Source organism: Melospiza melodia, chromosome 10, assembly GCF_035770615.1.
Source record: "Melospiza melodia melodia isolate bMelMel2 chromosome 10, bMelMel2.pri, whole genome shotgun sequence".
NCBI classification, from domain to species: Eukaryota; Metazoa; Chordata; class Aves; order Passeriformes; family Passerellidae; genus Melospiza; species Melospiza melodia.
The window spans coordinates 28485344-28508573 of NC_086203.1; the positions used below are offsets into that span (position 1 = coordinate 28485344).

Here is a 23230-nt window from a genome sequence, read left to right on the forward strand (position 1 = left end):
ACTTGTATCTCCAGCAGTGTTCAACTTCCATGTCTGCATGCATCCCAGGGGGCTCTAATCCACTGTTCCCTGGTTTCCCAACATGAACTGGGAGCTTATGGATCTGACAGCACAACAAGACAGACCTAGCTGCAAGCTGAGCACGAAGAAGGATAAAAAATTACTTTATACATGAAGAAACTTCCCATTTTCCTTGATTTTTAATAAACCAAGACCAGGCTTATAATTCCTTCTCAAGTCATTCAAAGTCAGGAGGAATGCTCACCTCCAGCCCCATCACTCCTCATCACTGATCCCTTCCCTGTCCCTGCAGGTTTGCTGGCTCCTCAGAGACTCCTCACACCACTGTGAATACACAAAAAAATCTCACTTGCAAACTGCAGTTAATCTGCGTCTTCTGGTATCAGAGAAAATCCTGATGATCACTTCCATGCATATAAAAACCACTGGCTTATGTCATTTGTAAGACTCAGCCTCTTCCAGGAAGAACAGTAAAAAGATTGAATCTATTTGCAGAAACCTCCCGTTGCTGTATCACAACAACATTAAGATGTTCTTGTGGTATTGCAATGGGAAAATTCCCACAAGAACATAAACAACATCAAAGACAGCAAAGCTAGCTCAGAAAAAAAACAAACAACCAAAACCACCGCCCCTGCACAAGTGGTTGGAAGCATTTGTGGGTGGAAACTTCAGAAGCATTACAGAAAAGTGACAAGAAAATATGGCACTGCTCCTTAGCTACGGTGACGTGATCTTCAGGAATTTAAAGAACAAGTCGTTTAGGTAGGTCCATATTTCACATCCAGCTCAAGGGTTTTCAGGGTGGGTGGGTGCATGCTTGGATTTCTGGACAAGACCCCAACTTAGGTGACCAACGCTGGAGCTGAGTGAGTGACAGAGCCACAGGAGTCACCGCCAGAGCTTGTCACAAATCCCCAAAATCCCCCAAAATCCAGTAGTTTAACTTCTTTAACACAGAAAAAACCAAGCTGCAGACCAGCTAGACAGCCCCTACCTGTTCTATCCACTGAGGTGACATCTACAAAACCCACTCTGGAAAAACCCCACAGGCACTGGCAGCTGGCAGATCCTGCGCTCCCAGCAGCACCTCCCACTGCTTTATTCCAGAACACAGCCCAGCTTCCAGCAGTGCTTCCATCCATCCCCTGCTGGGCAAGGGAGCAAGTGGCAGAAGCAGCAGGAGCAGGGATCTTTGGGAGCCCTGGAAGAGCCAGCGTGGCAGGACAGCGCTCACAGCACCTTTCACTGCAGCCCCAGCACCAAATCGGCAGTGCTTTGGCAAGAGTTAAGCACCTTCACCAATCATTCCCCTCAAATGCTTTCACAAATACATTTGCCAGATTACTGTGGGAAGTCTCTTGCATGATAAACAACTTTCTGGAACAATTCCGCATGGGTAGTAACACACTTTCAGTGCTTACAAGTTCAGTATTTCCAGTCCTGATTTTAGTGCTTCGTTCATAATTTCCCACGTACATTTCAAAAATACATCACTGAACAAGCCTGGCATGCAGTTTAAGCTGGAGTTCAAGTTTCTCTTGCAAAATACAGTAGTCAATACTTTGGAGAGTTTCTTGTTCTTCATAAGGTCTTGGTTTTGATTTTGGCACTCAATAGAAATACTGACATTCTTCCCCCCGTGTAGAACACAACAACAACAAAAACACAACAACAAAAATCAGTATCGATTCTGTGCGTGTGTCAGTGGCACCAATAAGGCAAACCTAACTAACCAGTTCCCACCCAAGGCTATCCCTGGATCACTCCCCATCAGGAACGGGCTGATCTCCCTCCGACGCCTCCAACAAAATGGTGCTTGGATTTGGGTTAACCACAGCAGGCACCACGCTGGACTGCCAACAAGGTGACACCCCACGGTGCTGGGGACACCAGCAGCTCGCACCCAGCCAGGCATGAGCCATGAAGTTGCAGGGGAAGGCAGATGAGCGGTCAGAGAAGGAGCAGCAGAGCCGGGAGCGCTGCAGGGGCTGCCGCGGGGAGCGGAGGCAGCGGCTGTGGGGCCGGCTCGCTCTGCTCTGCCCGGCTGACAGCAAAGTTGCGCCGTGGCCACGACTCGGTCAAACCCGAACGGCCGCGGGGGACGTGTAGAAAGAGCGAAATTCTCATTCGAGAGGGAAAGGGAAGCGCTTTTCAACAAGCGTTCACTGGCGCGGTGCGGGGGCTGTTTCAGACCAGCACCGCCACCAGAGCTGGGGGCAAGCTCCCGTGCGCGCCTTCTCGCATTCGAGACACTTAATTAAAAGCAAAGCCAGAGCCTCTCAGATTTAGAACTTGAGCAACTCCAGACTCAGAACAATTTTACAGGGGAAAAAAGTCCGAACCCCGTGCAAACGCTCAGACCGCCGGCAGCCGCACGCTCCAGCGCCGCCGGACCCGGAGCGCATCCCCAGCCCCGGGGGAGCCGCGGGCGCCCGGCGGAACCCTGGCCCGGGAACAGACGGACTGGGGGGGACAGCGGCTCCCTGCAGGCGGGTGAGGAGCCTCGCAATGCCACCAGCCAGGATCACCCCAGCGGGCAGCGGCACGTACAAGCGCCCGTGCCTGGCGCTGCAGCCCCCGAGCCCGGAGCGGTGTCCGTGTGCCCGGTGCCGCTGCATCCCTGAGCCCGGCGGGGACGCGCCCGGAGCGGTGTTCGTGGCCGTGTCCCCGGTGCCGCTGCCCCGCTCCATCCCCCCCGAGGGATGCGGGGGGCTCTGCGCTCCCCTCACCGCTGCCCAACTTTGTTCCCCGAAGTTGCCCACCTGCAGCCGAGCCGCTCCGGCCCCGCAGCGCTGTCCTTCCCCGCGGAGCCAGCGCCGTAATCCTGCGGCTCCCGCGGCTCCCGGCGCCTCTTCTGGAGCGGCGCTGGCCGCGCTCCCGGCGGCGGGGCGGGCCCGGCGCGATCTCCCGCCCACCGCCCCTCACGGCTCCTCAACTCACCGCCCCGGGGCCGTACAGCCCAGCGCGGCACAGCCCGGCGCGGCACAGCCCAGCATAGCCCGGCCCAGCCCGGCCCAGGCCCTCCGAACACAGCCGGGCCCGCCGGCACCGGGGATGCTCCGCTGGCGGCGGCCGCGGTTCCCCCGGGAGCCCCGCTGGACCCACCCGCTCAGGGAGGATGCGCTGCCGGGGAAAGTTGAGGCGTTATGGCTTCAGTGAAAACTGCATCTCGTTTCTGGGCTGGAAGCCCAGGGAAAGAGTCAGGTTCACGTAGGTCGCTGTGCAGGAGCCGGATGGAGGTTTTATTGGATCTGGCTCTGGCTGATCGCAGCATTAGAGATGTGTGGTGTAATTAAGGCTGAGCAGAATTCCTTTAAGTTCCTTTTTTGAATTTCCTTAGCAGGTAGTATTAAAATTTCCTGAAACCTGTATTATCTTTCATCATCCCAAAGCACAGTGAAGTGTGTGTTATAATAAATTGTGCATTAGCACCCTGTGCCTCAGTTGAAGTCAAATTTTACCAGAGATGACTTCGTCTTCAGAGCCACAGTGCAGTGTTGATGTAAGAGAGTCATTCATAGTGCCACAGAATGTTTTGGGTGGAAAGGGACATTAAAGGCCCTCCAGTGCCACCCCTGCCATGGCAGGGACACCTCCCACTGTCCCAGGCTACTCCAGCCCCAATGTCCAGCCTGGCCTTGGGCACTGCCAGGGATCCAGGGGCAGCCACAGCTGCTCTGGGCACCTGTGCCAGGGCCTGCCCTCCCTGCCAGGGAACAATTCCTGCCCAATATCCCATCTAAACCCACTCTCTGTCAGTGTGAAGCCAATCCTTGTACCCTGTCACTCCAGGCCCTTGTAAATACTCTCCACCTTTCTTTCAGGCCCTGCAAGGCCACCCTGAGCTCAGCCAAAGCTTCTCCTGTGCAGGTGAACAATGCCAGCTGTGCCAGCCTTTCCTCCCAGCAGAGCTGCTCCATCCCTGGCACCATCCTGGAGCCTCCTCTGGGCTCTGCAGCAGCTCCAGCTCCTCCCAGTGCTGGGATCTCCCAGAAGGGAGAAAGGATTCAGTGGCTGTCATTTTGTGCCCAGAAGAATTCTGGACAGGGTGGTGATGCTCTTCTCTCATGGCATAAGGAGGAAGGATGTAAGAAAAACAATTTGCTTCTTCAGCAAATAAAATTTAAGTCACTGCCACCTCTGTTTCCCTTCCTGTCCAGTTGTGTCATGAATTATTGAAATGTGCTGGCTGAGAAACAATGACATCTCCTCTGGGGAAAGTAGAGACTTGACACAGCATCTGTTGACCCAGACTTGGTGCAGGAGCCCTGACCTGAAGAGATGTCCTTACTTCTCCATGCATGTGCAGCTTTATAATTAAGAAATGTCCAGCACAGAAGTGTAGCCACTTCTGTAATGAAATGTGGCACTGGTCTGAGGAAGGGATGTCAAAAAATAAATTATCTCAGGAAAACAAGATGCATTTTTAATTGACAGAGTGTGATTAAATAAGACTCTTAGAGATGATAGAATTACAGGGATTTAATGAGCTACCCTGAGCTGAGCACAGAAGTTTGGAGCAGCGAGGTCCAGCTCAGCCCTGGGATGGAGCAGGAGGGTGCTCCTGATTGTTTGGGCTGCTGTAGCACAGTCTGATCCCTCCACACATCTCTGAAACTCCCCTTTGGGCTTTTGCCTGGAAGATAATCCTAATTTACAGTTACTATTGCACTAATCCTCAGCTAGGACTGGGCTCAATCTTAGTTCCCCACTCAGGCAGAGCGTGGTGGCTGTGAGCTGCTCTGTGGGGCAGTGGCTGAGCACAGGGCAGGAGCCAACCCAAAATGAGATTTGGCTCCCTCAGAGCTGTGCTGCTCACGTACTCACAGCACCCCAGTCTTATGAGAGCTGACAAGGTCAGGGACCTGTGGCACAGCTCCTCACATGGAAATAGCAGCTTTAGCTGTGAAGGCCAGCGTGAGAAGGATAGCCTGTATTTTTATGCTTGACCAACCACAGAGGCTGTTCACGTTTTGAAAATGCATCCTGCAGTTTGCCTTGCCTGGTGTCCTTTGTCACCTCCAGCCCAGCCCCATTTTGGACTCCTTTGGCCAACTAATATATTTTTTCAATTTCAGTTAAGTCAAAGACTTCAAATTCCTATCATAGCTATCAAGTTTGGCCACATAAACGATACTTTTATTTTAAGTTTGTCAGAGAGGCACTTTATGAGACCGTGAGGTTGAAAAGATGACTCTAATCTTTAGGATGACAAGTTAAAAAGGACAAAACCCACTCTTCCCCTCACTTATTTTCCTGCAACCCAGGCATGCAGAAATAGTGGGTTTGAAAGTACTTTTCCTGTATTCATTTCAGAAAACACAGCAAAGGTGCAGTATCACCATATACTTACTGAAGGGAAGCAATTTGCAGACAGTGGATTCTTTCAGGTTACCTGGAATGTTTTCACCCAGCCCCTGAGCCTGTGCTGCCCTTCTGCCATCTGGGGCTTCTGAACCCTCTGCAATATTCACCTTCAATAATAACAACTGAATTACTAGTCTCATGCTCCTTCCAGCTAATGATTTTTTTTCATTTCCACTTGTCATTCAGACATCGCTGTCGACAGCTCTCTGAAATTACATGTGAAGAACAGCAATGCATCTACTCCTGTTGTCTAATTAAGGCTTCCTAAAATCAAAGTGGGAAAAAAGCCCTGCACAGGTGTAAGCAGGTACATGAAGATTATGTTTAAACTTCCCAATTAATCATTTGTTTTGAAGGCCTGGTTTAACCCTGTCCATCCTGGACCTAAAATATCAACCGAGCTCTTGCTCCTGTTCACTACACCCTCTGACTGTTCTCTGCTTTAGTTGCTGTGTCCTTTTCCCAGCAATTTTTCCATGTTCATCTTTTCACCACATGGATTCCCCACATAACTTTCGTGTCCTGCTTTGGCAAACCTTGGTTTTCAAATCTGAGATGGAAATTTAGCCATCAGTAACAAGCAGACTCAGATACACCATAAATTCCTCCAGAAGAAAAAAAATAAAAAAGTGTTTTTCTCCAACTGCTTTAGCTTTTGAAGAGTTTCTCTTACCACTGGCAGAAATACCAAGGAACTCACTATTTTAAGCAGAACTCGGTTTGTAAAACATCTCTAGGACATTGCCAAAGTGGGATTTTGCCAAGGGGCTCAATGAAAGACCATTAATCTGGCCTTACCACTGACAATCATCATCAGTTTCAATTAACTAAAGCAGCCTAGAAAGTAGAATATTAAAAATAAATTTAAAACCTGTTGAAAATTTAGTTTTCAGTCCTTCTAGGCATAAAGGTTAGAGCAGCCCACCTCTTCCAATCACACTTTCAGGCATTATATGTCAATGGCAAAAATATGTGGACAAAATATAGGATCCTTTAGAAGCAGTTAAATGAGTAGAAAATCAAATCTTTCCAGTAATACTTATGGATTCTTATTTAAAGAGAACTGCTTAATGTCAATTTAATCTTCCTAATTTTTAAGTGACACTTCCCTCCTTAAGCTGACACTGATACCAACTAATCTGAGGCCTTGATGTGCAGGCACAGTTAAGGGATTGTGCATTTCTTTCAAGATTGAGGTCAGCTGCAACAACTGTTTTTTTGGGTTTTTTTGGAATATTTGTATCACAAGCCCAGGGGAGATTCCTTGGTGTGGTGGTGCCACAGGAGAAGCTGAATTCACTCCCTTGCCTGATCCATGGTCACCAACATCAGCCATGCTCCTTGTGCCCATGGCCAGCTGGATTTTGGACAATGCTGCTCTCCACAGGCCTGGGAGGAGTTATCTTAAAATAACTCTGTTCTTAGAAGCAGCCAGCACAGCTCTGGTCCAATTTCACTGAATTCAATGGTAACGCTTCTTTTGGCATTGAACCCAATTGATTAAATCACCGAGCATCTTAAAATTCCCATTTCAGTGCCTCCATGAGCTGCTGCTCATGCTAATAAATGGAGAGTGCAACTGGTGTTGGGAGCAGCAGGAGGGAAGGGCCGGAAGGGGAGGCTTAATGAGTGGCTCTGGCTGTAGGAAGGAAATTAATTCTGTGGCTGGATTAAAGAGCAGCCCTGGAAGCCTCACTTTGCCCTGACAGAATCTGCATTTCAGGGTTTACACCTCTGTAATCACCCCAGTGGTGTTCTGTGGATGCAAATGTCCTTAATGCAGGCAGGACCTGCAGCAGGCCACGGTGACTATTCCGAAAGCCATCAAAGAAAGTGGATTATGTGCAATTGTGCTGGAGAGCATCTCACAGAAAGAAAATGATAATAGGAAGGTTAAGTGCCCAGCAAGTGCAAACTGATATACAATATCTTGAAATCGCAGAGAAAGAAAATTAAAATGAGGAAATGATTTCACATATAGGTAGATGGAGGCATAAAAGCAATCTGTGAACTCTGGGAGGGAGAGCAATGAGAGTGGTGCTGTCAGATGTGCAGCCTCTTGTCCATTAGAAAGAAGTGATTGAAGGCTAATTCCAATAAACGGGCAATTTTAGTTTTGTCATTATTTCAGGCTTGGTTTTTTTGACTCTGCTTTTGTGTGTCGTTGAAATATTTGTGTATTAATAGCTACTGATTTTAATAGCATTACAGTAATTTGAACATCTGCAGCTACCAGGCATTAAAATACCATCACTCCCCTGTATTTCAAGTTATTTTTGCAGTACTTCTGCCTGATTTTGTCACTGCCATTAAAATGCAAGGGATCAGTTCTTATCATTACCCATTAACTGGCAACCTTGAGCTGAAGTGTTCAGCAGGAACCAGCCTGATGCCTGGAGGCCTGGCCAGCAATTCAGTGGAAGGCAAAGACATTTTATGGCTGTCCTGGAAGCTGAGTGATGGGCTGTGTAACTTTCCTAATCAAATCCAATTAAACACAAAATCGTATTCCCACCGCCCCTGCCATCCTTTGTTCCAACAAATTGCCTGATGTACTATTCAAGTTTGCTAAATATGGAACATTGTATTAATGAGAGGGTTTAATTCCACCAAAAGCTCAGCTTAGTTTGTTAAAGAAATGAGATATTTTGTTTAGAGTGCTGAGGAGCTCTCACAGGGCAGGAGGCTCTCTCTGGAGGAGAAATGACTCCTCTCCTTGGCTCAAAGGAAGGGAACCCACAGAGGATAAATGAATCCAAAAAATGACTCTGAATTTGCTTTTAGAGAATGAAGACAGAAACAAAAGCACAGGAAGGCATTGCCAGTGAAATGTGGTAGGAAATTTTTGCCCAGCAAAGAAATACTCCTGAAAAGTGCTCTGAAATGTGATCCCTGGCACTGTGAGGAGAGGAGGAAACAGCAGCTCCTCCTCCTCCTCTTCTCAACCTCACAGGGATTTTTCCTTCTACTCCAAAGAGCTTAACTCATATTTTTAAAGTGATTTCTGTAATGGGACAATATTTGCTTGCAAATGTGATGTAGGATTTTAGTTTTTTCCAAAGCTTTTCCTCCTAGCTGGGCAATTCGTGGCAGCCAAACACGAGGAACTGCCTTCATCCCTTCAGCCATTTCTTACACAGCACCTTCCATGCAGCCAGGGAATAATTCTGTAGAACTTTAAAATCATCTGACACTTCAAATGTTAATATAATGAAGTAGGTTCAGGCTTCAGCATTATGCAGTTTCATTCATGAGTTAGCTCAGGCATCCCAAACATGTCTGAGGGAAAGAGAAGGTAAATGCATTTCATCCTTTGCCAGCAGGATCAGATGCAGCCAGATAAAACAAGGAGCATAAATAACAGTGACCTGGAAAGGAACAAAATGAAAACCAGCCTACCTGAGAGATAAAAAAGGCAAAAAAAGGGCCCCAGGAGCTTGGATTTGGTGAAGTATTTCAACCACTATTTGCATTTGTCTCCATGAAAACACACGCCTTAATGCCTGTCCAGGTTAAGAATACTTCCCTAAATCAAATGTTAATAATTTTGAGATCTATAAATACCCTGATGGGAAAACTCTGCATCAGTAATGAATACAAATGACCCTGTGCAAATGTCTTTGAGCAGGAAAAGCAAGGAAAACAGCATGTCAGTGACCTCCAGGCAGAGTGTTCCTGCAGCTCAGACTGAGGGCACTTGTGAACACAAGCAGACTTTAAAATACTTAGAGAATATTAAAATAAAAGGGAGATTCTAAGAGAATTCAAGTTGATAATATATTATTTTCCCAGTTCTTGCTGTTGATGATTCTTGTGCCCCTCCCCAAGCAGCAATTCCATCCGTGGCTGGCAATTTTCCACATTCTTCAATAATTCTGTCAAACTTTCCTTGACAGCAAAGTGCTGGCTGGCTGGAAGATAACATCTCTAATTTCAGCATTAGAATCAATCCAATATCAGGTTTTCTACTCACTGAAACCCTGCTCAGAGCTGGCTCCAAAAATTTAGAGGTGTTGGCCAGAAAGTGGAAGAAAACAAGTTATTGGTTTTTTCTGTGTTTTATTAAACTTTGTCCCACTGGATGCTCTTGCTGTTAATTAATTTTTCCTTTACAATTCCAGGTAAGCTATTAATCTATTGACTTGAGGATTTTTCAAAGCCTTTCCAGAAATAAACTCTGGGATGAAAGGATCCTAAGCTATGCATGAAAAGTAGAACTGCTGTTTTGTCATTTTCAAGCCCATGGTTTATCCCAAGCCTCTCTAATTCCCTTTACATGGATGTCAGGTGGAATAATACAATGAAAAATTACCCCAAGATGTTGTTTCCCATTGCAGAGGTGATTTGTACAGAAAGTTTACCAAGTTTTTATATAAAAGTTGATTAAAAAGTCACAAACATTCCAACTCCTGTTATTTAAAAGCAGCAAATTAATGGGCTTTGGGTTTAAATTAATACTGGTTTTGTTCTATTCTTGCAATTCCATCTCATTATCTTTCGTTCCCTTAATCCCATTGCCCAAAAATTTGCTTTCTGATAGTGAACTCGACAGAAACACTCAAACACTTGCAGTTGTGGAATGCAAAATAATTTAAATAATATTCTTTTTGCTATTAGCAGTTCCTGGATAATACAGGAAAATGCCACAAAATTTTCATTATTGGAAATAGATGGCTCTTTTTCCTATGAATTTTTAAATTGCCTCTATTATGTCCCACTGTGTGTGAAATAAATGTGATTTAAGCAGTTGTGCCCTCTACTGGCATAAAGAAAGTCATGAAAAAAGAGAAAGAAATCCCTTGTTTCCACATGCTGTACCAAAACACAGTGCTCAAATCGACTTTTTGTCGTTCCTTGGGGTTTTTTAAATTATATTTTAGTCACATTTGAAGACTGGATTATTTTCATCATTAAATCTTAGCTCATTAAATGCTTACAGATATTATTTTTAAAATAAAAAATCTGTTTATACTGCTGAGAGATTATAAAAAGGCTTTGCTGTAGAAGAATATGATGGTGGGGAGGTGGTGTTTACACAGTTAAAATAACTTCATTTTTATGAGAACTTTAAGAGCTGTGCTATCAGAGACCATGGGAACAAAGCTGTGTGACAAAGTCCTTCATGAAGTTCAGAGCAGCTTTGGAGCATTCATTTTAAAGAAAATCTGGAGCATTCCTTTTAAAGGAAATCTGTAGGATTTGATGCATATTGTGAATTTGAATATAGAATTTTTCATGTGATAGAGAACAATCAAACCTCACCCTCTGCTGAAACGCTTCTAATCAACCCTTCATCTCCCATTTAAAAGAAAACTTGATTTTCTGTCCTATCCACCACTGCTGCAGTTGTCAGCTGGCATTGAAATGGAATAATGAAGGAACAAAACCATCCCCTTTGGTGAGGAACTCGCATGCTGCAACTTCCCAGCATGGGCAGGATTAGTCAGGGATGCTAATTGCAATCCTAATTGACAGATTTATGCCATAATATGGAAGCCATTCAGCACAGTGGCAATAATGTTCATATCTAAGGGAGCTGTGGGGAGCAGCCCCACACTGGGAGCCAGCTCCACACTTTTATCCAGCCTGTAGGAACACATCAGATCCCTCATTTTTCACCTTCTGTAAAATGTAGTTACACACTGCAGATTAAATGGATTCCAGACCACACGGATCAGAGAAGGAAAAAAATAATTACATCCCAGAAAACTTAATAGTCAGCAGATGAAGGGGCCAGTGTACTCTTGCCCCTTTCCTTGGCTCCAGCATTGTCCCTCTGCAGTGGAGTTTGTTTACAGCAGAATCCAAATCATTAATCACAGAATTAAGTTATAATGTCCCCTCTAAGTGGCTTTATTCATAAGGACCTGTATCTGGGGATGAGGTGGGTACAAACAGCACAGGGTCAGCCTTCAGAAATCTCAGGCTGCTATTAAGGGCTTCAATGCCAGAGAAAATGACACTGCCCAAATGAGCTGTAATCACGCAGGAAAGCAGGGGATGCACTTGTGCTTACAGCACAGTTCTTTCTGCCAACTTCTCTGTGCTGAACTGTGTCACAGCAGGAGTAAATATTGGTGTCTCAGGTATCACTGTTGCTTTGAACTGCTGTGTGTCTCAAACATATTTAGCTTTGTGGCAGAACCTTTTCCTGGACAAAACCCAAAATCCCTTAATATTCTAAGTCTGATTGTCTTTGGTGAATCAGTGGAAAGCAAAATATTTTTATGTATCGCAGGAGTATCTCGGAGAAGAAAGCCAATTCTATTGCCGTGATCATCTCCATCCCTGAGCCTGGTAGCCAAACTCTCCACCTTCAGGCAGTGTTACAGACAAGTTCATTCCTTGCTCCTGCAAAGAGCTGCATGGGGCACTTTGGGCTTCACTATAAGTGACCTCCAACTTATTAATTGGTCACAGCAATTAGCCAGAGTTCCCAGGGCTTGATGGCCCTTGGTTACATGTGGTTCAATCAGGATCTCATGGATATTCATTCCACTCTATCCACACACCAGAGCTGCTGCCCCATTCCTCTGCCCAGCTCGTCATCTCTGGCACAATCCCAGCCCTCTGTGAAGTGAGAGTGGTAAGATTTTCCCTTCCTTCCACATTTTGTTGAAATCAGGCATTTTCTGTGGCCATAACTCCCATGGTGGGAATGCAAGTAAAGGACATCTGAGAGGGAAGTGCTAAAGTGGGCTGGCCCTGGGAGGGAGAGAGGGATCGAGCAGGATCCTTCCCTGAAATTCCCTGGTGTAATAAATTAACCACAGTGCTTTACTCCCCTGACTTCACCACAGGAGCATCCAGACTCAGGAAGAACAGAACCACCCCACAGGGCCACCTGAAAAGGGACTTTTCTATTTCCTTCATATCACATCTGTGATTTGAGCTCACCCTGAGGTGAAGCTGCAGCTGAACCAGCCCCAGTCCCACTCCCATGGTCAGTGAGGCAGTGCTGGGTGACTGCTGCTGGGACAAACCCCTCAAGGCAGCTCAGAGAAGCCCAAACCTACAAGCAGGCACAGATCCCACGTTCTGTGCCCGCCCAGCCATCAGTGATGGCTGTGGAAAGCAGAGCTGTGATTACCTGAGCAGGTTGAGCCTCGAGGCTCCTGGGGGGACACGTGGGGATGGCAAATCCTGGGATGTGTCACCGCATCTTCGGGCACAGTGTCACCTGCGACTGGCAAAACTTGATCTCTAAGGACTAAATTCAGCTGTTCACCTCTCTGCAGCTTGCTTTCTCCTTTTCTGGCCCTTGCTTTATAATTCTTTCCCTTTCTGCTGCTGCGATTTTGCTGTTCTGGGAACTTTGCAGAAGAGAAAAACAAACAGATCAGTGTTTGATGTTGCACTTTCTGTTTAGAAGTTTGTTTTCCTTTCTTCTTCCATTGCATCAATATTAACATGTTGATTCATAAGCCAAATAAATAAAGGCTATAAATACATTCTTTCTATTTTGTTTTTTAAATTGTGAGAGCTCAAAGTTACAGTTCCCACAGCAACTGCACAATGTGCACAGACATTAAAGGCAGGGATATTGCCTCCCAAGGCAGCAATCAAATAGGCATGAGGGACTTATTTACACGTGAGGACCCTGCAAGTTTGAAATCCCAGAATCAAGAAGCACCTTGGATTTCTCCCTGATGCACTTTTGGGAAGAAATTCAAAGATGTTGGTCCTTGTGGGCACAGGGTGGCTTGAACTTGCCCTGTGCAGAAGTGCTTATGGATAATGGGATGGTGGTGCCTTTACCAGAGCTAAAGATGCTGTGGATAAAGTAATTACTGTAATTAGCTGAAATCCACAGCCAGAAGGTGTCATAACAACCAAAGCATTACAAAGAGAAATCATTGTTCACAGTCCTGATGATCCTTAAATGCTGTGCAAGAATTTCTCCCAGTCTGATTGAGCAGGAGTGAAGAGTGCTCTGTGTGTTGGAGAAGTCCATGATATCCAAATGCTCTGTCTTTTGCCATCCATGAATTGATTTAATCCAGGTTTCTGGTCCTCCATCAACTACTGCTTAATCAAAATTTGTTTTTTAGGTCATGAATTCAGCATTTAAGCTCCTACCCTTGCCCAATACTGGGATCTCAGTTTGCAACTGATGTTCTTCACTGGGCCTTGCCATTTTAAACCCAGGTTTTCCAACAGTGCAGGCAGTGCTGGCATTGCACCCCGAGGCAGGAATTTGGGCATCTCCCTCAGCAAGTGCAGTGTTGCTTGGTAATCCAACATGTGCCTCCTGCTAATGAGGAGCAGCCCAGAGAGCCCAGTTCTCTGAGAGGAGAGAGAATTCAGATTTAAAAATGTAACAGAATAGATTATCTTCTTTCCCATGGTTTCCATCTTCTTTTCCTATTTCCTATCACAAATAGTAGAGGCTGTAGGCATCAGATTTCAGTGATAAAAAGAGAAGCAGCATCTCATCAAGTGACTGAATTCTTGCTGCCATTAATCTCTCACAATCCAGTAATTAAAAGGAACTGGAGGATTCCAGAATTTGAAGGGAAGGGACATTAGCATGTTTATAAGAGCTGGATATTTTATAGGCAAAAATGGGTGAGTGTTATGAGTTTTTAGGCCTCTGCAGCCCATCTCAGCTGCTCTGGCAGCCAGAACACAAACCAGAGAGTATTTATGACCCAGAGGAGAGCACTGTCCTCAAGTGTCACCTTGAACCTGCTCATACAGACGGGCCTCTGCATTATCATCCACATCCCTTGAATTCAGCACCAGCATGTGCCACGTTCTGGGAGGTACAGGAGCCTGGTGTCTGTTTCTGTACAGAATGCATCAGATTTGTTTTGACAGAAATAAGAGTGATTAGCATAAATTTACCTTACCACAGGGACGGCATTTGAAAGCAGTTGTATCAAAGCACCATCATTTCTGTGGAGCAAGTTTGTGCTGCACTGTGAAAGATGCCTTTTAAAATGCTTTTATTTTTCTGAAAAGCAGCAGGATTTGCCAGGCAGATAATTTTTCAAAAATGTTCCAGGATTTCTTATGGATATTAATTTCTGTTTAAGCCTCTCCAAACTTTGGCAGGAAGACAAGTTTCATTTTTCTCTAACAATTCCTTTAGTTCTGCAGATGTTGTAGCCAGATTGGCAATAAATTTTGCTGGAACAGTTAACTCAACTTAGGGAAAGGTGCTGTTATTTAATATTCTTTTTCTGTCTCACCTTTTGAACCTTAATTTATAGGTGGTGTCTTTTATAGCTACCATTCCATATAAGTCTGCAAAACTTATTAGATTATTATGTTCACTGCCAACGAGAATCTGATTGGTTTTCTAAATAAATATCTTCAGAAGCATGAGCATTAAACATGGTGTAAAGGGAAAAGTCCGTTTTATGTCCCGTTTCCAAATGGATACACGTGTTTTGATTACACCTCTCTAATTTCCACCAGTCTGTTTCTGTCTCCCCTTTATTGGCCTGATTAAAAGCTTACTGGAATGAGTGGGAAATCAAACCTCTCATTGACTTAAGTGGCTTTGAAGCAATTTTCAAATAGTTGCTTCACATTTGTTCCTTATTACACTTGAGAGAAGCTCTGTTTTCCTCCATTCTCCATTTTGCTCTGCCTAAAGACCAGGAATCTATCTTTGCTCTTTCATAACCCCAGACATCTGCACCAGTAACCATCCATGAAGTGCAACAGTTCGCTCTCAGCTCAGAAAAGGACCTGACTGCCAAACACGTTTGATATTCCTGTGAAATGGAGTGTGGCCTTGTCCCTGGGCAGCAGCCCAGCTCTGCAGGGTCACTTCTGGCTCTTTTGGGAGCACTGCACAGGAATTGCCTTGTTTTTTCCTCCTCCCCCTACTCAGCAGGAAATCTAATCAGAGATTTTGGTCCCGTGTTCCACTGACAGTCAGGGGTTTGTGCATGACTTCTCAAAGCAGTCAAGGAAACCAAACCTGCTCCCAGTCAGTCCCAGTTCCCTGTACTGGGCTCTGCACCCTGACTGGGATGTGTTCAGGAGCCCCACAGATCCTCAGAGCTCTGCCCTGGCTGTGCTGTTCCTGCAGGAGCATTTCCTTGGCATTTCCCCTTGCCTGGTGCCCAGCTGATGGAGGGATGGTATTTAAGCTGCCAGTTTTGGCAGCTGTTTTCTGTAATTCAGAGACAGGCTCTGAGTTTGGGGTTACAGGTGTTTGACCAACAGCACTTCAAGATGACAGGAGATGGCTGGAATTGTACCATAATGCCCATGACATTTTCAAACAGACAACAGAACCTCACCTGCAAAACGTGCTCAGCTTCAGTGGCTGGGTTTGCTGCAGCACCTGGACTTGCCATGAGCTCAGGGAATTTTGTTTTGCTTCAGTACTTGGGAAGTACAGAATCTATTCCAAACACAGAGAGCAGGCAAAGCAATCCCTTTGCATCCCAGACCAATCTAAGCTGGCTGAGGAAATCCCTGGGAATTCTCCTGTCATGTGGAGGATGCAGAGTGAGTGCTCTGCAGATGACTCCTCCATGACACACTGGCCATTACAGTCCAGCTTTCTCTGTTCTGAGCATCTCCTTTTGCTGCAGCCTGCTCCTTCCTGCCAGCCTGTTGGACATCCCAGATGACTGTACAGCCCCAGGGCACAGTGGTCAGTTGAAATTCAACCCAATTTTGCCTGAAGGTCAGGTGTATGCAATGCTCAGGATATTAAGTTTGTGCATTCTTGGGAAGAATATGGTTAGGAGTGAATTTGGAGGTTTATATTCAGAGTTACCTGCAAAAGCTGACTCAAGGGGAAACAGCACACACCAATAAGTGTAAACAAACTCCAGTCCTTGGAAATGAGGGGAAAAAGGAGCCTCAGTGCTGCTGCATCCCCAGCAAACCTGACTTCTGAGCAGCAGAAGCTTCTACCTGAAATATTCCTTTGTTGCAGGGATTTAGGGAAGCTTCCATGCAGATTCTGCACTGGAGCCACTGTTCATCCTTGCAAATTTTGTGAAGTTCTTTTAGACAAGCCAAGAGATGAACAGGGCAAGGTTTCTTCTGTGGGTAGATCGCTTTCTGTTGCACTGCAGTGAAATGGTTGGCACTCGGTTGGAGCTAAATTAATAAACTTCTTTCTGATGGCTCGAAGTTACAGCTGCTGTATTGTGGAGCACACAGATAATTGGAGTGGTCAGAGTTGTCTCTGTGGTGCTCGGAAATTGATGTAATAATTTTGGACCAGAAATTGTCTAAATAGAGAAGAAAGCATGAGCATATGTATAATATATCTTCTAGAATTCTGCCAAGAGCTCCAATGAATTGGATTTGGAGTTAATAAACTGTTAAATAAAATGCCCATGACAAGAAAAAAAAAATTCATTAACTAGGCCTATTGACAGCTTCCCTGATAAGGTAAACAACAGTCTATAATCATTAACAGCTCGTGCAGAGATCTGCATGGCTTTGCTGATATGAGTTCTAATAGAGCCATTGAGAAGGAATTACAAACACAGGCAGAAAGGACAGCGTTCTCATGTGTCACTTTTTATGGTGTTGATTTGTATTTTGATTCCTTTCACAGTGAAGGTTGCTTAGAGTTATAGCTGTCTGAGGGTCAACAAATTTCACAAGGAGCTGGTCCCCTCCATCGGCCTGAAACAATCCCAGAACCTTGAGCTCTGAAATTCATGGCACCCACATGGAAAAGTATCATTTGTTGTGATTTATTCTGGCAGGTACATTATTGGGTGCGTGTTATCCAGGACAGATGGCCGTGCACAAGGAGCACAAGGAGCTCCAAATCACACTTTTGGAAACTTTTCTTACCATGGTGTATCAGGAGCAGAGCAGAGCCTTTAGTGGGGTGAGGTATCACCAGACAACATGAATCAATCACTGCTGGCTGTCCCAGCAGAGCATGCCCAACACCCTCTGCCAAACCTCTGCCAGAATCTCCACTGGGTTCCTAAAGGCCTTAACAACATAATAAGTGTGAGTGCAGAGAGCGCAGAAATACCAAATATTAATGTGGTGTCACTGCAGCCTCTTCTCTTTCACTGCTTTGCCCTGTGAGGCTGCTGTGTAATCTGGCAGCAACACACCCCAGTGCTCTACATTTCCTCTCAATGAAACATCCCTTGATGTCAAATTTGGTTTGCAGGCTTGCACTCGTGGAGCAATTCCTCTCAGCCAGGGGAGCAGCAGCAGAGTGTGAGGTTGTTGGTGTGTCTCCAGTACCATTGTTAACAATTATGACATGACTGTCAAACCTGATTATCAGCTTTTAGGGATCTCTGTGAGACCCTGTAAGCACAGCTGCTTGGCTTTTTCCTCAAACACTGCTCTTGGAAGGCATGAGAAGAGGGAATGGGCTTGGCCTTCAGGAGAAATCACTGGGTGCTTGCAGGAAGCCATGGCAATCAGGATTTTTTGGGATCCTCTCTACCTGTGCTTATGTGGAGGTTTGAGAAGTTCATCCCCAAGAGCTTGGTTGCTTTTCAGAGCCCTCGGAGAGATATTTTGGCAAGTGGCCATAGCAGCAAGTCAAGGAAGGATGCTGCCCCAAGGGAAATGTCTAAATTGGAAAGGAGGAGGTATGGAAGAGGGGGAGAGGGTTGGAAAAGGGCAGTGCAGTGTTATGGTGATCTGTATTCCACGTTTGCACCCGGCTCTGTAAGCCAGGACCTCCCTTCTGCACTCACCAAACTGAATCCTCCATCACTTCCCATCGTGGCCAACGCTCACATTGCACCAGTTGGTTCCTCTCAGGTGAAAATAAACTGGAAAATGTCCCCACAGGAGCACAACCAATGCACACCTTCAGGAAGTTCATCCCACAGGAGGAGACCAGCCCTGTTCTGCAGTTAAAAGCTCCAAGAATTGTAGAGCCAAGAGCAGCTCCCCACAGCAGTGGATCTGCCCCATTAACTGGTGGTGACAGGGCCCCACAGTACCTGTGTGCTTGAACAGATCATCATGATGAAAGAATAAGAAACCAGTGATCCTGGTGTTAAATGGCGAAGGGAAATCATCCTGTATCTGTAATTTTACCTAGTGAGGGATTTTTGTCACATTTTACCCAAAGGAAGCTCTGACAGGGAGTTCCAAAGGCTGCAAGGAAGGAGCATCTCAGGTACCTGCTGTGTGGGGAAGCAAGTGTCTGCAGACATCCCTGGAAGATGGAGAATCATTATCCCATGCAGGTGCAAACTCTGCTTATTTGCTTTGCATCACCACCCCTAATCTGCCACAGGAGACAGAGGCTGGGGTTTTGAGCTGAGATGTTCAGCAGGCTTCTGTCTCACACCCTAATGGCACAAAAAATAACAGATATTACATTTCAAATGCTATTTCTTCAAGTCTGGAACATCCCTCTCCTGCTGGCCTTATCAAAACTCCCATTGTAATTGGCAAGTTTTCATTTCAGTGGGAATCTTGAGGGGGGATGTTGGGGGGAGGTCATTGATTTCTCACAACCGATTCAATCTTTTTATATGCCTGACTGCCCTAAATCACTACAAGCAGGAAACTATTTTCAAAATTTCTCAAGAGCCCTGAATGTATTGATTGAGTCTAACTTTGACTTCAGACATTAAATTCTCTCTTTTCCTTGAGAAAAACAACCCCTAACCTTCTATAAGGCCACTTGGTTTTAGTTGTCTCTCTGTTCTTGCTCCATTTATTTATGCTCCTCTCAATGGCAGTCACATTAAGCCTTTGACAGTTTGTTCAAAATTTCCTTATTATTGTTTTCCCATTTTCCAATGAAAGTTAATTTTATTCGAATTTTCTCCAATTGTGTTGGTTCAATTACTAGCCCCAAACAAACAGTTGTTGTATTTTGTGCTTAATAGCAGCATATTGCCTGTGTAGTCATTTTTATAATTATTTCTCCTAAATTCCACTATCTCCAATTAAACTGCAAGAACTTTGAAACTTAGAAGTTGGTTAATGGGGAAAAAACCCTTCACTGTTGGATAAATCTTTTTGCTAATATCCTCCCTTGCCTTTATAAATATACCCTGAGATTTAATGCAGTTAGCACGAAGATTAGTGATAACGTTTTACCTCATTTCCCCCAATCTACTACAGTGTGCAGCTCAATTAGAATTTTTAGAGGTGGTCCATCATGTTAAGGGCTTCCAGTTTTGGTTTTAAGTCATGCAAGAGCTCAGCACGCAGCGGGATCATGTTGTCTGACCAACATGTGAAGACAGTAACTATTCTTTATAAGGAGTTCAGAGTACACCAAAGCAGTACAGGATTTGGAAAAAATACAAAAGCTGAAATTTCTAGGTATCACTGCCACTCCAGGACAGTCCTGTGCGTGACATCCCCGCGTGTCGCGGCCTGGCTTCCATTAAAGCCTTGGTGGCATTTGAGCCGTGTCTCCCCGTGACAGCTGCTCCCTCCTCAGCTCGGGGATGTCACTCCTGCTCCTGGGCACCGCTGACAGCTCATGATCAGAGCTGGGGATGCAATAAAGCTGTCCTGGGGATAATGGCACTGAGGGCAGCTGAAATCCAGGCAGCAATCACGGCATGGCCAACCAGGCCCTCAGCACGGGGATCTGTGAAGGAGATTTCTCACCAGCTTTGCTCCAGCTTTGATAGGCCTCGAGCTCACGCAGGAAAATTAAAGCTGTGAGATGTGATCTATCACATCTAAAATTAGAGATATGACAGCAACTTATAAAGGACAGGTGTTTTAAACAGCTCTGTAGAACTCACACGTGGAGCAGAAGGAAAAGGAAGGAAGAAGCCAAGCAATGATTCAGCTTTGTTCCTCTCCCCTGCATAATCACATTTGATTTTTGATTTTATTTTTGGATGAACGCCATCTGAGCAATGAGATTTTTATACTGCCTGTGTTTTGGGTTCAGGCTCCTTTTTGTGTGTTTGGTTTGATTGTTTTAAATAGGGTTATTAGGCTGGGAGGTTTCATCAGGAAGGAAGCAAACAACGAGGACTGCAGGATTGGTATTGCCCAGGGACTCTTGTCCAGGCTGGAAAGAGACATTGCACAAGGGCATGAAGTGATAGGACGAGTAGTAATGGCCTTAAGCTGAAGGTGGGAGGGTTTAGATGGGATATTAGGAAGAAATTCCTCCCTGTGAGGGTGGTCAGTGCCCAAGGCCAGGTTGGACAGGACTTTGAGCCACCTGGGACAGTGGAGGTGTCCCTGCCCTGGTTGCACATTGCGTCACTTTGTCTTAGATAATGAGGAGCTGGAGAGGCCAGGGCTTATTTTATGGCATTGGGTGAATCTAAAACACTTCCAGCTCCTCCATACAGAAGCAGATTTTGGAGAACATTCCTCCAGTCTGCCAATCTGTACATCCAGCTGTAGGCAGTGTTCAGGTGTAATCCCAAAGGCTTGCATGTGCCTTTACATGCAAATAAAAAAAGAAATGAGCACACACTGCAGTTTCCAGTGCTTGGATTATGGTTAGACTTTAAATACACACAGAAATCTTTGCAAAAACCTGGTCCCAGTGGGAAGCAGTCCTTGGGAGCACTGATACACAGTGACAGAACATCACTGAAAGGAGCTGCAGCCTCAAATCGTTCTGGTAACTTTGATGCAGCAACATAAAGCCTGTAAAAACTGCACTTCATAAAAACAGGCACTTCCACACACCCAAACTGTAATTCCCTATGAAAGTTAATCTTTTCTATTACTCTTATTCCATTTGTAAATGGAATGCTGCTTTGAATTATGGCCTGGTGCAGCACTCCTTTTATGCTTCAGTAGTCATGGCTTTGGTATTTCAGGTATTTATTGTAGAATCTTGTCTACTCCCATTCATCAAACACCTGCACACCAGTCCTGCCCAGGGAGAGCTCAGATCCACAGCAAACTTGCTGTGGGGATATTGCAAGTCAGCGTTTCTGCTGCCTCTCTGTGATACATTAATTACAAAACAAAAATAATCAACAAGTACTTAAGCAGGTGTTCCAGCCAGCAGCATTTCTTATGTGTTTAAATCATGAAATCAGAGAGTCATTCAGGTTGGAAAAGACCTTTAAGGTCATCAAGTCCAACCATCAACCCCGCACCACCATTAAACCATGTCCTCAAGTGCCAGATGTAAGTTCTCTTTGTGCTGTAAGCTGAACCCTGACACAGCCATAAAATCCACTACACAAAATTGAATTTTGCCTTACATATATGATAACATTGATACTATTTTTTCGAGCTGTCATCTGCATGAAAATACAGCTTCCTTTTCATGCAGAGAGCTCTTTATTCCATGGGTGCTGTGGAGAATCTTGAAAAGACTCCTGCGAGCTGCCAGCCTCTGGTGGCAAATCGATGTAATCTGCATTACAATACTTGCATCATGACTTTGAAGAGGGACCGAACTTGGCTGGCTGGCTGTGCATCCAGAATCACTTCAAAGATCCCGTTTCTGACATTCAGGGATGTCTCTGGCTTTGTTCCAATTCATTGCCTTGTAAACTGAATTCAGAGGCAGCCGGAGAAGCAGCCCCTCCGTTCACCGCCGTGGAATGTGCAGCAGCACAGACCCTGTCCTTGGGCTGGGCTGATAATCCAGGGATTTTGGCTTTGTGGGGAGGCAGGCAGGGTGACAGCAGCACCACTTCTTGTGTCACATGTGTGCCCCAAGGCTTGCTGACCCCACAGGGAAAGCTCTGCAGGAGTGACTGGGAAAGAATCCAGTTTATCCCCCTTTTTTAGAGGCTGGTGATGAACTGCTCACTGTAGCAACAGAAGATAATGCTGTCACATCTTACAGATATTGATATCCACCCTCAAACCCTGGAAAAAGGTATAAATGTACTTTCATGCACATTCTGTAGTTCACATCGTCTCAACACCCACAAATTAATGTCTGCACTGCTCCACTGAGAGCAAACCGCAGAAACCACAGAATATCCTGGGTGGGAAGGGACACAGAAACTCAGTGAGGTCCAGGCTGCAGAGGTCGCCCCAAGGACCACACCGTGTTCCCAAGAGCATTGTCCAGGCACAAAAGCTGTAAGAAAAAACACTTTGTCCTCTGAGTTCCAGCAAGCTGACCAAATCATCATCACCATCATCATCAATCATCATCGCCCCAGCCCTGTAAGCAAGGTGTAAAATGCCAGAACTCTCACATCTCCCCCCAAAATTCTTCATCACACCCAAAGTTCCCCAAACCCCAACCCCTCCCCAGCTCTCCTCCCATCACTTTACATTGCTGAGGTGCTGCTCACACACCTCTCTCTCTCATTCAGCCCCTGGACATCCCAGCAATTCATTTCTCCCCTTCCTGCTGCTGGAAGATCTTCCTGAGGGGAATCCCTGCTTTGAAGCAGTCAGGCTTGAGTGCCACAGGAACAAAGGCAATGAGACAGCGACAATCAGAAAGAATCAAACGTGTACAAGCCGTTCTTCCCTGGAAAACCCTTTTTTCTAGGAAACCTCCTTCTGAGAGCTTCAGATTTCTCCTGGTAACACTTTATTGATTCTGTGTGAATAGATCCTTTGCGTCAAACATTTATTATCTTAATATCTCAGCAGCTTCTCGAGATGACACGTGGAAAGCAGAGCCATGAGCCAAATTCTGCGTTGGAGATTTCAAAGTGCAGGGAAACGTGGCATCAGCCACACTTTTGACAGGGTTGATATTTCTGCTGGCAGTTTATATAAAAGATTTCACCTGAATTAATATGGTTAGGAAGTATTTGAGTGGAATAAAACGTGGTAAGGGAAGCTGTCCCTGCAAAACAAAATAAACCTGCAGATTTCTTTGGTAAACTAATCCTGGCCTTTCTAGCACAGACCAGCTATAGCTTTCATGACGACAATGGGATAGAATAACTTTTTATGAACTCTTTACATATATTAAAGTGGATTTACTGAGGCTGAAAACCTT

At 45.4% G+C, this 23230-nt stretch overlaps 1 protein-coding gene across 1 annotated transcript in view; it reads right to left on the reverse strand.

Moving 5' to 3' along the window:
- The window catches only part of CNTN3 (contactin 3), a 120294-nt gene extending 97869 nt beyond the window's left edge, over positions 1-22425 (reverse strand). Inside the window, exons 1-3 of the mRNA XM_063164345.1 lie at positions 22393-22425; positions 2981-3147; positions 2787-2928 (exon numbers count right to left, since the gene is read on the reverse strand). Coding sequence (XP_063020415.1) covers positions 2787-2928; positions 2981-3147; positions 22393-22425 — 342 coding nt within the window. The remainder of the gene's footprint in view (positions 1-2786; positions 2929-2980; positions 3148-22392) is intronic.
- Between the last annotated feature and the right edge of the window lie 805 nt (positions 22426-23230).